This window comes from Gossypium hirsutum, chromosome A08, assembly GCF_007990345.1.
Source record: "Gossypium hirsutum isolate 1008001.06 chromosome A08, Gossypium_hirsutum_v2.1, whole genome shotgun sequence".
In the NCBI taxonomy this organism is placed as follows: Eukaryota; Viridiplantae; Streptophyta; class Magnoliopsida; order Malvales; family Malvaceae; genus Gossypium; species Gossypium hirsutum.
The window spans coordinates 43,946,653-43,964,028 of record NC_053431.1 but is presented as its reverse complement, the minus strand read 5'-3'; the positions used below and the strand labels follow the sequence as shown (position 1 = coordinate 43,964,028).

Genomic DNA, 17,376 nt, shown 5'->3' with positions numbered 1-17,376 from the left:
ATCTAGGTTATTACAACCGATTATGATTCCGGAGTGGAAATGGGATCGAGTGACCACAGATTTTGTTTTGGGTTTACCTCTGTCTTCGAAAAAGAAAGACGCAATTTGGGCTGTAGTTGATCGTTTGACGAAATCAACTCATTTTATTCCTATTCGGTTTGATTATTCACTTGATAAGCTAGCTGAGTTGTATATTTCTAATATTGTGAGATTGCATGGTGTGCCATTATCGATAGTGTCAAATAGAGACCCGAGATTTACATCGCGATTCTGGAAAAATTGCAAGATGCTCTGGGTACTAAATTGCATTTTAGCACTGCTTTTCATCTGCAAACAGATGGTCAATCAAAACAAATTATTCAGATACTCGAGGATATGTTGAGATGTTGCATTATTGAGTTTTAAGGTACATGGGAACAGTATCTAACTCTGATTGAATTTGCTTATAATAATAGCTTTCAATCGAGCATCAAAATGACACCGTACGAAGCCTTATATGGTAGAAAGTGTAGAACTCCGTTATACTGGTCTGAGCTCAGTGAGAATAAGATTTATGGTATTGATTTGATAAAAGAAACAAAACAGAAAGTGAAAGTAATCCGAGATAGTTTGAAAACTACCTCTAATCGTCAGAAATCTTATGCGGATTTAAAACGAAAAGTTATTGAATTTGAGATCGGTGATAAAGTGTTTCTGAAAGTATCTCCGTGGAAGAAACTGTTCCGATTTGGAAAAAAGGGCAAGTTGAGTCCGAGGTTCATTGGACCGTATGAAATCATCGAGCGAGTTGGACCGGTTGCTTATAGATTGAGGCTACCATATGGGTTAGAAAAGATTCATAATATGTTTCACGTATCGATGCTTAGACGATACAGATCTGATCCCTCACATGTAATTTCACCGTCTGAGATTGAAATTCAGTTCGATATGACTTACAAAGAAAAGTCGATCCGTATTTTAGCTCGTGAGGTTAAAGAGTTGCCAAACAAGAAAATTCTATTGGTTAAAGTGATGTGGCATCGACACGGTGTTGAAGAGGTCACGTGGGAGTCTAAAGATGCTATGTAACAACAATATCCGAATCTGTTTAATGGTAAGATTTTCAGGGATGAAAATCCCTAAGGGGGGAGAATCGTAACAGTTCGGTTTTGACCCTAGTCGGAATAGTGGTTTTGTGTAACAACCCGACTTAGGGCCTAGTCAGAACAGTGGTCTCGGGACCAAAAATTTGAAGATAGAAAAATTGTTTTTATTATTTTTATGAGGTTATAGTACGATTATATTAGAGCATGAAAAATTTGGTGAGTTAATTTTAATATTTTCAAGCCCGATTGCGAAAAAAGACTAAATCGTAAAAAGGGAAAAAGTTACATTATAGTACCCAAATGTGTTAAATAGCTAGAAAATCAAAATTTAGGGATTTTAAAAGGCAATTACACCCTTTTTAACAGTGTTGGCTAGCCATGTGGTGGATTTTAAACAAATAGTCAGTATTAGGTAGATGATGTCATGATTTGGTGATAAAATAATGCCTAAAAGCCTAGCTATCATTTTCTTCTTCCCTATCTTTTTTCTTCACCGAAATTATCATCAAATATTGAGGTTTGAAAGGTCAAAAATCTGCAGCAACTTAAAGTACTCATAAGTAAGTGATTTTAATTAGTTTTCTTCAAGATTTTTACACTTTTGAGACCCTTGAAGCATGAGCTTTCAAATGAGGGTGATATCTTACAAAATGGTCAAGAGTTTAGGATGTTGCCATGGATGTATTTGTGGTATATGCTGAGTTTTTATGGAGGAATATGAGTCCTAGTTGTGTTATAAACAACTTTTATGAAGGATGTTAGCATGAAAACACCTAAATGGACTATTTTGCATAAGTTGCGAATTAAGTAATAAGTGTGTGAAATAGTGGGAATTTGGAGTTGCTCTAGTAGTAAAAAGAGTTTAGCTAGGCTTGAAATACGAAGAAATTCGATAAAAAAATCAAATTTTGAGCTTGGAGGTAAAATGGTCATTTGCTAAAGTCTAGGGGCAAAATGGTCATTTTACCAAAGATGTAAATTTTAGATACCCTAATTGTGTTTAATGACTGAATGAGTGCATTTTGTTATTATAGATTAAGATTTGCCAAAATCGAGCCTAGACCGGGGCAAGGCCAAGCAATCCAATTAAGCCGACTAGTCAAGTACTTTTTGTAAACCGAGGTAAGTTGTATGTAAATAATACAACTATATTATTAATGCACGTATTCGATTGTTATTGATTTGATATAGCATAAATTTCTAGAATTTGAACTATGTATATGAATTTATGATTGAGAAAGTCGAAAGATCTAGTAAAAACCCCAGGAAACAAACTGGTTATTCATGCCATGACATTGGGTTATGTGAGAGCCAGAATAAGACCATGTCTGGGACATGGCATCGGCATTGAGACGAGGGCTAGTGTAAGACGTGTCTGGGACATGCATCAGGCGCATCATGATAGCCCGTGTAAGACCACGTCTTGGACATGGCATCGGCGTAGAGGTGAGTGCCAGTGTAAGACATGTCTGGGACATGCATCGGACTTAATGATGTTAGCCAGTGTAAGACGTGTCTGGGACATGCATCGGCTAAGTTTCGTGCTAGTGTAAGATATGTCGGGGACATACATCAGCACGTATACACGAGAGCTAGTGTAAGACCATGCCTGGGACATGGCATCGGCCTTGATGGAGATAGCCAGCGTAAGACCATGTTTAGGACATGGCAACGGCAACTTAACCCATGTTTGAGGCATATAGAATATCTAGTAGTATTCCAAAAGGTTCAACTTTAAGAATTAAAAAAGAGATTTAATAAGGAAAGTATGATAATGTTATAAGTGTTATAGGTACCTATTTGGTAGGCATGAGTAATGAGCTCGATTAGAAAATATGATTTGAGTTGATGGTAATAAGTAAGTTCAGTTTATACTTACCTTTGAGCTATGAGCATAATTGATAAACGGTGAAGTTGTTGTTGTATATATATTTATATGCAACTTACTAAGCTTTATGCTTACTCTCTTTCCTTCCTTTTTCTTTCAGTACTGCCATTTTGTTTGAGGATCCCTTGAAGTCAGAGATATCGATCACACTGTCAGCCGTAGTACTTACTATAGTTGGATTTATATTTTTGATTATGGCATGTATAGGGCTAGACTAGGGAGTTGTATTATTGAGAATTATTTATGTATATTGGCTTAAGATAAAAGCCTTTCATTTTGTATTAAGCCTAGATAATGGCTATTATTCATTTTGGAAAATGATATGATGTTCCTTCTATGGATGAGTTGATGTCTTTTGGGATGGAATTAGCATATTGAAATGATCTTCTGTAGGTTGTGCAAATTGGGTAACAAAATGGCTTGGAAGATAGCCTAGTTTGTCCACACGGGCAAGACACACGGACATGTGTTTAGACCGTGTGTGACACACGGCTCACCCCCATGGGTGTGTGTTATGGCCGTGTGTCCCCCTGCACTTTAACTTTTAAATCAATATTATCCACGGTTAGGCCACATTGGCGTGTGCCATAGCTGTGTCTATAAGTCAGTATTTCCCACGGGTAGGCCACACGGACGTGTGTCATGGCCGTGCCCTAAATTCAATATCGCACACGAGCTGAGGACTTGGACGTGTCCCGAGTCACACGAGCGTGTGGAACCCTAAAGCATGAATTTCACCAAGTTTTTCTTAAATTTTCAGTTAAGTCTAAATCGTCTCCAATGTATGTTTTGGGCGTCGTAAGCCTATTCAAGGAACTAATTGCTTATGAAAGTAAAAGATTTAAAGTTTCTCAAAATTTTACCGCCCGATTTTGGATAGTTGATTGAGTTAAGTCAGGTAACACCTCGGACCATGTCCCGGTGTCAAATATGGGCGAGGGGTGTTACATTTTGGGACCATAAATCTGAGTCTGAAAAATATTTTAATATTATTTTATGTGTCTGTGATATGTGAATTTACATCTATGAAATTTCTGTAATTTAATTTGTCTGTTTCTGTGCTTAATTATGAAAAAGGATTAAATAGCGTAAAGTGTAAAAGTTGAGTGCTAGATGCTAAAACACCTATTTGGCTTGACTTTTAAAATAAAGGTCCTTGCATGTCAATTAGACCATTGTACTAATGCATGAACAAATATGGATATGAGTTGGTAGAAATTAATGTTATGTCGTTAAGGGTAAAATGGTAAAAGGTGATTATAATGTTATAATAATAAAATGAAAACATGAAATTGGCTATATTATCATGCATATAGTCGAAAATCAAAGAAAAATAAAAGGAGAAATCCATTTTAGGTTTCGGCTCTTTGATTGCTTGATTAAGGTACGGTTTTAACTCGGTTTTTGATAATTTCTACGTTTCTATGATCGTTGCTTCGTGTTCTTCAAAACCCATGTCTGAATTTCTGTTTCTGTTAAAGATTTTATGAAATTCCATTGTTGATATCATGAGTTTGGTGATGTTTTTGAATGAATTATGAAGGCTTGGTAGATGGTTCATAAGTTTTTTCTTTGATTTTTTAATGAAATTGAGCTATTTGGGTTAAATTTTGAAAATGAGGTTTTGAAGGACTAAATTGTGAATTAAACATGTTGTATGGGCTTATATAGAAGCCATGAAAATTCGGCTAGCCCTTGTTGTAAAGAAATTTTGCATATTTGTGATTTTATGAAAAATAGACTAAATTGTCAAAGTTTGAAAATGTAAGGGCTAAAATGCAAACTGCCCTAAATATGTGTATATGGATTATATTGAATGAAATGAATGATTGAATGGTTGAATTTGTATTGTATTAGATCAAGAACAAAGAAAATCGGACTTAGATCGGGGGAAGTCCAAAATTGTTGAATAGTCAACTCATTTTATCCAAAATCCGTCTGAGGTAAGTCAAATTACAATTACGTGTTAATTGAAATAAATTTTGCACATATAAACTGTAATTTGTATTCAATGGCCTTGAGTGCCTGATGAATATCTTTGGAGTAAAGTATGATAATATGTTAATATCTGAAAAGCTTTGTACGTTTCTAAGAAAAGTTGACATATGTCTGAGACATCGTGTGAGACCGTGTATGGGACACAAGCGTCGATTGAGATTTACGTATAAGACCATGTCTGGGACATCGGTATCGTATCTGATTTCGTGTAAGACCCTGTCTGGGACAGAGGCATCGATATTGAATTACATGTAAGACCACGTCTGGGACGTCGGTATTGTACTTGTTTATGAGCATCTATATCGTTTCTGACTCGTCTGATGATAGCGTATGAAATCTAAGATTGGGTATATAAATGTATAACCTATGCAGGTACGTTTGTATCGTACTAAATTTCTGAATATGAAAAACTCTGTCTCTGTGAAATATGTATGGAAATGAAGCATGACATATATGCAAACAAAGGAGCATGGTTAAGTTTATGAATTATTCTATGAAATGGTTATGAATCTATATGGTTGAATTGTATTTATATGCTTTAGTAGTTAGACCAATTGTATTTGGCTTACTAAGCTCTTTGTAGCTTACTTTGTATGTTTACTGTCTGTTTTACAGTTATCGTATCTATTGAAGGCTCGGGGATAGTCGAGGATTCTCACCACACTATCGATCTCATTTTGGTACTTTTGAAAGTGCAAATATTTTAAAGTATGGCATGTATAGGCTAGAATGTCTATGTATATAAGTTTTGATATGTATATACTATGCCATGAGAGTTGGCTAACAAATGAAATGTTGTATATAGTTTTGTTATTTGGTTGATGGTGCCAAATGGTGTATGGTTGTAGTGTTTTATGAGCTAATATGTTTTTGTTATAACGAAGCATGTTATGAGTATGGAATTGGTTGAAAATTTTAGGTACAAATGTTGTTTATTATGGCTTGTATGGATGACCTTTAAAAATGGGTGGCATTTTGGCTTCAATCAAGCCTGCATGGTGTTACACGGTCAAGGGACACGGGCGTGTCATGTGGCCGTGGGCTAAAGTCAGTAGCTAGCTAAGTATCACACTGCTGCAGCACACGGGCGTGTTTATTGTCCGTGGGTGAAAGTCAGTATGGTTACCTTGGTTTGGCACGGCTGGTTTACATGGGTGTGTCTGATGCCCGTGTGAGGCACACGGCCTGGACGCACGGGCGCGTAACCTCAATAGAATTGTAAAATTTTCTATGTTTTGAACTTTATGAATGTATTCGGTTTAGCTCTAATTGTTCTTAAACATATGTTTTAGGTCTCGTAGACCATCTTAAGATATGATTGCTTATGAAATGATGTTAAATAATATCTGTGATTCTGAATTGGTCTGAAATGTTCTGTCTGTCTGGTAATGCCTCGTAACCCTAATCCGATGTCAGTTACGGGTTAGGGGTGTTACATGATCCATATTTCGAAAAGTTCATGGAGGAAAAAAATCTTAATAATCTTAATAATGTGGATGCAAATTCAGATAATGATGAACTCGATTAAAGACCTACAAATGATTATAAGGAGCATGTGTTAACCCAATAAATATGTATTAAAACAATCAAATAAAAATTGCATATGATATCTATTTTTTTGTTTATTTTTATTAGTAATCATATTATCAATTACTTTTTAAAACTAAAATAATACATATGATGATTTAATTTTAATTTTTATTATTTGTTTAGAAATTATTTTTATCATACTAATATATTTTATGTAATTAATATTTTTTTAAAATTCTAAATTATATAACTGTATAATTATAATTCATATTGCCAAACATGAAAGAAGAAATTATGATATAATTACACCCTAACAACCAAATACATTTAGAAAAGTACAAATCTTTACAATTACATTACTACTCTAATAATTACAATTTCATTTAATTGTCCATACATGCCTTAAATAATTATATTATTGAAACCAAGCTGGACCAACTACTCAGATTGATGATTGTTAGACCGGCAACAAATCAATCATGACCAATTTGGTTTTTAAAACATCCGAGACCTCGGATGGAAAAAAAAAAAAGAAGCAGCAATTTCTATACTTGCCTATAATATGAAAAACGCAAAAGAAGTGATTAAAAAATGACAAATACCAATCACAGATCATGAATCAACCCAAACACCTATCATCCAATTTAATAAAAGCTTAATTGACCATAGAAAGAAGGAACAGTAAGGAGTTCCGGTTGAGGCATCAACATTTTGATATTTAAATTAATGTGATTATGTTTGAAGTGCCTGCTTTACAGTTTATCAACCTTCTATGGTTTTAGATTTAACTTAAAATATTTTATTGCCTGCTTGTATTTTTACAGAGTTCATAATAGACGTAAATATTAGATCAACAATCAGGGTTTTGTATTGAGTGCTTTCCAAGTAACAAAATAAACCTTCGCCTCTATGACAAAAAAAGGAAAATTGCACTCCAGTCTAATGGTATTCCATGTGAGAAACAATTAGTATACTATAACTCTCAGCGGATCCTTTGAGAGGGTCAAAGGTGTATATATATATGTATATATATAAAAGAATAAATAGGCCAACACTTGACTATGAAATTCAGAAATCAATTTAAGGAATCAATACCTCATAAACTTGATTTTCCTGAATATTTGGAGTGCCTCAAAAATTTAGGCTCACTTAACACTCTAATTGAGTATTATAAATTATCCTCGAAGTGCACTGATAGAGCAAGCCGTCCCCAACTTTGACCAACCTGGCCCAACTTGTTTTCCTCGTATACGAAACTAGCCCATATTTAAACCTGGCCCAACTTGTTTTCCTCGTATACGAAACTAGCCCATATTTAATCACAATCTCAAATTATGTAGACCACCTTATGCCTTTGCATGATTTGAGTCAAACAACCAAATTCTTATCTCTCATCAATATCATGATGTGCCTTGGTTTTCACTTTCTTTATAATATAGCACCTTCTGTACATAAAACATCATGTATCCTTGTGCAGCTCTCACGATGCTCTCATTAACTTGAGTAATCCATGCATCATCACACTTGTACCATTGGTTACTTAATCGCAAATAAGTCACGTAATGGCCGGCATCTAATCTGCCTGAGTGCGTCACAACAGCAAACAACTCAAATTCAGTTGACAAGTCATTGGATGCATCTTGTTCATCTCCATCAAAAGGAAAAATCCTGTTTCCAAATCGACTCCTCAAAATGGAAGAAGAAAGGTAAGGAGCCATGTCCAATGAAAATGGGAACTGCAAAAACCTGTCAACCTTCCTTGACATCTTTCGTATTGATGAATGTTCAAATCTTTTAACATGAAAGCATGAAACCAGGGGAAGCTTTCTTATGGACATCTGCTTAAGGGACTCTTGCCTCACCTGACACTTTTGGCAGAAAAATTTCTGGTCAGACCCCAACTTTTCAGCTCTCGTAAATCGTTCTAAGCAACCGTTTAAGGTAGATATCCCACCGTTTTGATTCGGATGCATACAGTCTGCCTCAACATTGCAAGAATTAAGGGATTTTGCAGATGAAGACTTCCCAGAACCTCCTTGGTTTGGTTCCAAGTCCAGGGAGATGTCTACACATGGGTCATATGTTGTGGATGTGAAACCACAAACCATACACATGACATCCGATCTCAAAATACCAGAAAATACTCTATGTGCAATGCAACAATCTCCACCGCCTGCTGCATATCAAGGAATGGGGTCATGAAATTACCAACTATAAGAGATTGGTTATCACCCAAAATTCTAATTCATTTATAAAGAAAGGCATCAAAAGCTGCAAACACAAGCTCACCGTTCAAACACTATAGAAAATAAAATATTTAATTGGACATGCATTCAATTTTAATAAATTGAGTAACATGCTTCTAAAAAGGTTGCCCAAAGCCCACTTCATAAAGAAAGCAATTATAATCGTAGATGCTAATTTCCGACTACAGTTAAGAGAACGCAATGAATCAACACCCCCCCCTTTTTCTTCGACTTTATTTTGACCAAGAATGGAGATTGCTAGTTCTGGATTCACCTTTTCAAGAAAAAAGCGAGTGATATATAATGTTTCACTCATTGCAGCCCAACCAAAGCCTCAACGACAACTTATGGTTAGTATTTCTTACTTCTGCTTCAGATCATTAACTTGTGTTTCCAGGCAGAATATTAAACTCAAAAACATGAAAAGAGCAGCAGCATACCATAACAGAACCCAAGGAATAATCAACATTTAGTCATTACTAATACTACCAGAAAATAGCAAGTAATGGAGCAAGAGGTAGAGAAAATATGGTTTAAGTTCGGACAACCTTGCATGCAACTAGCCCGAACTTCAAGTTCAAAGGACTTCAAGATATCTTTGTAAAACTAAAAGACACTCCCTCTCCTCCTTTGGGACCAGGATCAATCTTGTTAGAGGATGGGATCCTATACATGACAAAGGGGAAGTAATGTGAGAATTGAGTGAGGTGAGAAACTCCTAAGATGAAACCAAGTAGGCTAAGGAAGGTTGACTTACAGAAGTAAAGCAGTTGACATCATCAAGCCTGCAGTCCTAAATCTGAGAGCACTTGCCAACTCCTAGGACAAGAAAGACGAGACCTAAACCTCATGCCCTGCAGTTAATATCAGGGTTACTTCTTAATCTTGAGAAAAATCTCCGTTGATGTTGATTTAAAAAAAAAAATATACTAAGTAAAGAGGAACAAACTAACATTAGCTGACATGACTGCATTAACGTAGCAGCAAGTTTTTCACTGCATGATTTCTGCATTTCAACTAACTACTTTCTCCAGGAATTTATTCTATGCAGATTCACATATGCCTCCTGGTAACTATGATTTGGCCAATTAAGCACAACAGCACCACACAACCCCATCCTAAGCACAAACCATACTGAAGATTCCTAACCAAATTTACCAATCCTAATTGTAATCCCAAGTAGACCAATGCAGAGTTGCAGACAAATAATCCTAACTGTAATTCCAAGTTGACCAATGCAGAGTTGCAGACAATTTTTTTTTCCAGAATGCCAAACTAAAATGAACAACCAAGTGAAGTCTTAGGAATTACAGACAACATGGCCTGGTAGAAGTCAACAGGGTACCACATTGATTAAAGTTAGACTAAAGACGATTACCTTAGTAACTTGACTTGCTACACTTCAAAACATTCACATTTTTTTATCAATGCAAAAGATAAATATCCTTCCGGAACAAACACCTTTCGGAGAAACTAACAAGCATGCAAATAGCACATAAATTACTAATAACTGAACAAATGTTAGCCAATAATTACAAAGTCGTGAAGAGCTTAAGAAGATCCGGACCCAAAATCAAACTCCTTATTTTTAAGAGTTGCTTCAATTAATGGATTACGTTATATAAACAATACACTCAAACTCCACCTATCAACAATCCTAGCATAAGCATTCATATCGCATTCTAGAAATGCAACTTAAAGTCACTACCACAACCTTACAACAGTAAGAAAGGTAGTCACCTGGACTTTGGGACTTCCTTTTATCCTTCTCCACCTTTTCATGAATTCCCTCAAGCATGGAAATGAAAAATTCATGGGCATCCTGCTGCTCATAACTAGCCAAATTTGCCGCATGTTGCCACCAACTACAAAAACCTTAACATTAATCCCACTTCTTTTACCACAAAACAAATACTAGCAACCCACACAATACCAATATAGTGATAAAAAATACACAAAAAGGAAGAAAAAAAGGCTTTTATTACTCTCAGATTTTATTTTATTAAAAAATGATTTTGACGAAACTAACCTGTACAAGAACTTAGCTGGACTATAAGGAGTCCGATCCCCCGAGAAAACAGCCGAGAATATCGCGTCCATGTCACAAGCCAAACACAATCTTGAATTTTTAGTGCCATTAATAGCACCATTTTTTTGCTGACAATAATATCTATTATGTCGATCGCCTAAGAAATAGTTTCGCAAAGGCGGCGTATGGAGCAACGCTTGTAATATTGAATTCATAAAGCAGGTATTCCCCAAATTATTCAATCCACGTAATCCCCAAGGTTGTTGTGTTGACGAAACCAATGAGGCATTCGTCGCGTCCAGAAGAGGGATCGACTGATTTCCCCTGGAGATGTGTTCTCCTGAATCTGGCTCCCACGGACGATAATCTACTCGACGGCGCTTTCGTAGATTCTCCGGTTGAGATCCAGCAACGCTGCACTGCATTGCGGTGGATCCGGAAGTGGAGGTGGTTGCGGTGGCGTTGACAGTCTGAGCGAGGACGACGGCAGCGTCGAAGTCGCGATCGTATACCTGGTCACCGCACGCACAGCAAAATAGCTCAGCTCTGTCGACGTCTACAGCGATCTCATGACCAGGGATGGAAAGCGCGTGATCAGACGCGTGGGAGTGAAGAAGAGGCGCGTGACAGAACACTGCGGCACATGCGACGCACGCGTAGAGTCTCGAACGGGAAGATTCCTCGCACGTGCCGCATCGTGGGACCTCAGAAGGTTCCCTCCTTATGGCGGCGCAACCGCCGGGCGGCTTGACGCGGATACAATCATGTAGGGCGCGAAAGGGCTTGGGGCCGTTGCGGGAACGGAAGTCGAGGAGGTGAGGACACGGCTGAGGCGAAACGTGGCCGTTGATCTTGGAAGACATGGTGGTGGCGGGGTGGTGAAAGTCGCGTTGGGAATAGAAACCCTAGATATGAAGGACATAAGGGTCATGGATCTGGATCAGGGAAGGGGAAGATCAACGGCTGAGATTGTTCGATTGATAGTCAAGGAGCATTGAGTTTGATGAGAAGATGTCGGAAGTATGTATCAGATCTTGTCCATGCTCATGCATTGATCGGGTTTCATATGTATCTTTTTAGAAATAAAATGTAATTTTTGTCTTTCTTTTTTTTTTATATATATTTTTTATGCATTCTTCCAAGAATGAATGAAATAGAAAATAGAAAAGCTATTGAATACTTGCTGAAGAAGGAAACATTCATTTTTGGTGTTTTTTTTTTATAATAAATTATGCCTTTCTTTTTCAATAGTAGTAATTTCCTTTGTTTTCTTCTTTTCTTTGTCCTTTTTCCGACATAATAAATATGATAATTTGTGTATTATCTTATATTATAAAGCATCTTATTTTTTGGTACAATTTACAGTATTTTATATTTGTAAAAATATTGATATATTAGTAATCTTATTATATACATAATTTAAAATATTCATGTCTGTGTTAAAATAATGTAATTTTTCATACTGGATTATGTTTTGTTTTTTACATGCTGCGTTTAGTGTTCATATCTATTTTCGTATCAATTTATATATAAAATGAGAGATTAATTGAAGTAAGGTGATAAATTAAATGGACCAATTTGAATATTATACTCTTAACAATTTCGGACCCTATATTTAATTTAAGCTAATATTATCCTTTTGATCAACGATATTTGGGTTTTTTTTTTCTTTCATGTGTAAACTAAAAGGTAGGATTTGGTTTTAAGCAGATAAAGAAAAGGGGGCATCATTTTCCGCATAGGCACTTGTATCTCAAGGCAGGGAAGAGGGTCATCATATCTACAATGCAATGACGCATCTTTGTAAGAAATTTTAATATCCATATTTTACATTAACAATTCATATAATTTGAAACATTTATGTATTCATTTTATAAGTTGACACTTAACAAAAATTGAAATCGATCCTTTCCTATGATATAAATATTCGACTGAAAATAAGAATGCTAACCTGGGTTAAATTCGGTGGCTAATATGTAGTTAATAAACTACTAATCCTTATCCTGGAAATCACATGGCCTCCAATCATTTCGGCAGTCATGCGAGGACCCCCATTTCTCCTTTTATAAAATTATAATGATATAGTCCCAGAGACTATTCATGAACCCACCAACCAAAGCTCAATAATTTGGTTGTCTGGTAACTAAACCACCACTGCCCGTTATCATCGAAATCCAATAATACCAACATAAATATTTGTAACACAAATTTATATGTATAAAAATATAATACTTTAAATATTAACTATGAGACATACTGGAATTGACAAGTCCACCCAACCACCTTGTATAGACATTTTAGTTTCACCTTGACCAAAGGGTTAAAGATCAAACCTGTTACTGTTAGTCTTTTCATCATATCATCCACTGGTTGACATAAAAGACAGTCTCAGTTTAGCAATGTAAGCAGAGAGCACAACCAAGATCATAAACATCAATCATGGCAGCTTCTTTTCCAACTATAACAAAAGGAACGTCGATAATCATTGGCTTTAAATGGGTTTAGCAATGCTTGTTCAGCTTCTAGGCTGGCAATTAAGGAAAGGCAACTAATATTTCATGTAAATGAAGCTTTGGGTGCATCAAATTTAGAAATAAAGAGCCACCAGCAAGAATGGAACTTGTTAGGAACATGTACCTGGAACTTCTAACATCATGGACATGAAAGGAAATTCTTACAGCTAATGGCAGCTCCAAGACCTGTCCAATGTTTTCTAATATGATCTGATACAGTGTTTGTATTGCACAAGATAACAGAAACAAGCATTTACACTATTGCCAATGCAGAGCAAAAGCAAGAACCATATAATTCATTGCAACATATAGACAGACTACCTTTGAGTACTAGGCTTTCAAAATGTCAATAATAGGTAATGACCTGAGGCATCAGGATGCCATGTTACTCAGGCTCAGGTGAGCTTTTCCACATATTTGGAGAGTCCTTAAGTTAGGTTGTGTGCTTATAAGCTACATGTCCAAGTAAACAATTCAGATCTTAACTCATAACCAAGTTTAATATCAGAGGCAGAAAGCATTGTAAGAAGCTTAAAATGATCCTTTTCTGCTCCCTTGTCTCATGAAGCATTAAAGATGACAAACACATGAATTTCCATCAAAAGGAAGTGATGAAATATACATGTTAATTATTTTACAGGCATTTCAAAACATATAATCTTTGGTAGGCTTTTACATTCTACTTTTGATTCAATATACAACGTTTTTCATTTCATGGAATAATTATATTCATAAATTTTCTTTTCGCAAAAGCTAACCACCATTTATTTGGAGTTCCATTGGGCCTATAGGCAACACTCAACAATCTCCCACTCGTTTCTTCTCTGATTTGCTTCAGATAATTCCTGAGTAGTTCTGCATTTAAGAAAGAAACGAATTATATGGTAGCAAGTTATCAAAACTTTGGTACTTGAAGTGGTTAATGTAACATCAGAAAGGATCAAGAATTTGCTGTAGCAGACAGAAATGAAAAGTTTTACAAAAATATTCCAAGCATTGCAAACCTCCTCCAACACTTGCAGCATACTGATAGAGAAAGCAATATCCGAAAAAACAACAGACAACATTTTCATGTTGACCAAAAGTGAGGACTTTTAAACTACTTGATCCTTCAAGTTAAGATGAGCATAAGCCATAAAGTCAAGGATTGCATCACATGTTATATGAAACAATAACTGGAAAGTAGAAAGTACGTTTTATTTGCATAATTCTCAATATTCCATGCAAAAACAAGTCGATCTATTGTTGCCCGAAGACAAGAAAAAGATTTAAGTACAAAGAGGCAGCTAGCTAACTAAAAGGGTTCAGTACAACTCACTACGATGCTTGGAACATGCTTCACAAGTACCCGATACTTCAGTTCTATGTCACATAAATGATATATCAAATGAAAAAGAAGATAGCAACAGATTTACCTGCTTCCTTTTGAGACTGTGGGAGCACAAAAAGCCCCGGAAAAGGAAAACCAGATTCTCCAGGTACAGGAACGTTTTCCAAGCCCAAGTTAATGATTGCCTTGGTCCCTTCAGCCAAGGTCCTACAGCCCTCAAGCCTCTTCAAAGCCACATTTATGTAGAAAGTCAAATATATAAGGAGCTTATCTGCAGGGCTCTTAACATCAAAGTTTCTAAAGAACACATTGGCACGAAAGAATGTGATCGCTTCATCAACAATATCAGTTTTACCTGCAAAAAACCATCTTGAATTACCAACTCAAAAATTAAGGATATAATATTGAGAACTACCTAATGAAGGTTATATAATCTAACCTTGATCTGAAACAGGAGCAGGACCCTTTATATGACTTTTCAAAGGAAGTAAAGGGAAGCCACAAGCTTTAGTAATTCCTTCCTCATCAATAAAACTAGAGTGATAAACCTGGCATTTAATAACGAATTCCAAATGAATGAACCAAAAAATCATAATTAAAACTCTGGTGAACTACATGCATAATCTAGCAGTGGAAGGGGAGGTAAGAGATTAATTCAAAAACCATTTTCCTTGACTACTTTTCCCAAACAACCAAACGAGGCAATCAGATTTTCCCTCAAAAGAAAGAGGGCAACCAAATGTTTCTGCAAAGAACAACAGTAAAACACAAAATTACAATAAAAAAGTATGACTTTTTACTCTAAAGTAAGAAATTCCCTATCCACAATATATAAGAATTAAAGAAAAAAACATATGAAATACTCAATTCAGATAGTTTCTTTACATGGAAGTGAGCAAGACCTGAAATCCGAAAAATATAACCTAAACCCATCAAATCATAGACGCCATTAGATGAAAAATCAAGGCAAACCCATTATAGTAAGAGGAAATTCATTCAATTCTGTATAATGAGCAAAGAGAAACGTTTAAGGGTAGATAAAAAGGGGGGGGGAGAAATATAGCAACAAAAGTTTCTAACAAAAATTTTGTGGTTGATCTTGACCAATAGGGTGTTGATCCATACAATCATAAGTTGGAAATTGGGGGGGGGGGAAGATGGAGCAACTTACTGCCAACAAACGCTTTTCAACTAAACGGGCGAGACCAAGTTTCAACAGCAATTTCTGGTTTTGCTTGATTTCTTTGAGCTAAAACCATTTAACTCTGTCTCTTGATCCTCTACTGCTACTATAAGAATTGAGATTGAAGATTAAACGACAAAGCCCAGGCGAAGATTGAAATATAAAAGGAATGGCCCATATGATCAAACAAAGAAGACATCAGGCCCACCTCTGTCATCAGTACACCACTTATAAGATTCCCAAAACTAAGGGCTTTGTAAAAATTGGGTCAAATCGGATTCCTAGGCTCTCAAATTATTGGTCTACAGTGGAATTAATCGAATTTAAAATACCTTTATTTTTAAAATCAAATTCAATAGACCTAAATATATATTTAAACACAAACCCAACTAAAAAATTAAACCCAATAGACTTAAAACTAAACCCAATTATACAAATTAAAATATTAATAAAAACTTTATTAGATAATATCAAAAGAAAAAAAAACCCAAACTATTATATCTTGTTTAAATAAGATCTTGTACTATTTTTTTTAGTTAAATAAGCATCTATCCTATTATTTTTACTCATGAAACTCTTTTATTTTAATATTAAATTAAAAAATATATTTAAATTAAAAAACTAATTTATTAATAGGAATTTGATGAAATAGTTTATTAATAAAAATAAATAATATTTTTTGAAAGTAAAATAAAATAATATTTTAAAATTTATTGAAAGTGCTTATATAAATATCATAATTAACCACTCTTTTGAAAAATCTATATATACATATCACAATTAATCACTCTTTTAAAAAATCAACTTACTTGTTAAAATTTTATGTTGATGTTAATGTGTATATAATCTTTATTGCATTAATAAAAAATTAAATTAAGAGTTTGAAATTTAAAATACTTTTACTTTAATATTAAAATTAAGGGTTTTTATACGTGAATATCAAGGGTTCAGAATTTATTTAACTATAAAAAAGTAATTTAAGGGTTTATTTAAACAAAGTAATTTGAGGAGCCAAATTTATTTTTCATACATTTTCAAATTTCTTGTTTTTTGAAAACTTAACCTCACCTTTATTTTTTTGATAAAATATTTTAAAATGAAAACCTCTAACTTTTTTTTTTAGATTTTTTAAATATACAGCTAAAATAAATATTAAATATAAAAATTTTCTAACATATAAAAATAATCTATAAAAAATAAAAATTTATATTCATCCTAAATAGTATTGACAACGCAATAAGAAATAAAAAATAAAACTCTAAACTAGGTCACATCTATTTAAATAAACTATTATAGTGGGATCACTTTAAATAAAGAGTTAAAATAAAAAAGGAGAAAAAGAAACATCAATCCAAAGTTGATCATGTCACATAAGATTTGCATTAAGAAATATGACTTTATTTTTCACCAATTCAATAGATTCCAACACTATGAGAGATTGATTTCTAGATAAAGTAAGGAAATTATTTAGTAAAAGTTTCAACCAAAAGAAATAAACCTCTTTATTTACTAAAAAGAATGTCATTTATCAACGGTAAAAAATCTATTGGTAAATACCCAAAACTCGTCAATAT

General features: G+C 34.7%; 2 protein-coding genes across 8 annotated transcripts; both read right to left on the bottom strand.

Annotated features, from left to right (window-relative positions):
• Positions 1–7,346: 7,346 nt before the first annotated feature.
• LOC107919454 (ubiquitin C-terminal hydrolase 22) lies at positions 7,347–13,722 on the bottom strand. Of its 3 annotated transcripts, XR_001690385.2 has the most exons (5): positions 13,611–13,722; positions 10,777–13,475; positions 10,488–10,612; positions 7,775–8,677; positions 7,347–7,726 (listed from the first exon to the last, which is right to left on the bottom strand). XR_001690385.2 is itself a non-coding variant. In XM_016848938.2 (4 exons), the coding sequence occupies exons 2-4, from the start codon at positions 11,637–11,639 to the stop codon at positions 7,902–7,904; spliced, it is 1,764 nt and encodes a 587-aa protein (XP_016704427.1). In that variant the 5' UTR covers positions 11,640–13,475; positions 13,611–13,722; the 3' UTR covers positions 7,347–7,901. The 3 variants fall into 3 exon arrangements, 2 of the variants coding, with proteins under 2 accessions (XP_016704427.1, XP_016704516.1); XM_016848938.2 differs by having other exon boundaries at positions 7,347–8,677; XM_016849027.2 differs by lacking the exon at positions 13,611–13,722 and having other exon boundaries at positions 7,347–8,674; positions 10,777–13,467.
• An 87-nt stretch (positions 13,723–13,809) lies between these two features.
• LOC107919224 (actin-related protein 2/3 complex subunit 3) lies at positions 13,810–15,946 on the bottom strand. 5 transcript variants are annotated; one of them, XM_016848788.2, is made up of 6 exons: positions 15,791–15,931; positions 15,505–15,621; positions 15,283–15,364; positions 15,059–15,167; positions 14,705–14,974; positions 13,810–14,144 (listed from the first exon to the last, which is right to left on the bottom strand). In XM_016848788.2, exons 3-6 carry the CDS (start codon positions 15,283–15,285, stop codon positions 14,002–14,004), a joined length of 525 nt encoding a protein of 174 aa, XP_016704277.1. In that variant the 5' UTR covers positions 15,286–15,364; positions 15,505–15,621; positions 15,791–15,931; the 3' UTR covers positions 13,810–14,001. The 5 variants fall into 5 exon arrangements, with proteins under 5 accessions (XP_016704277.1, XP_016704357.1, XP_016704313.1 ...); XM_016848868.2 differs by having other exon boundaries at positions 15,522–15,621; XM_016848824.2 differs by having other exon boundaries at positions 15,505–15,542.
• Positions 15,947–17,376: the final 1,430 nt, after the last annotated feature.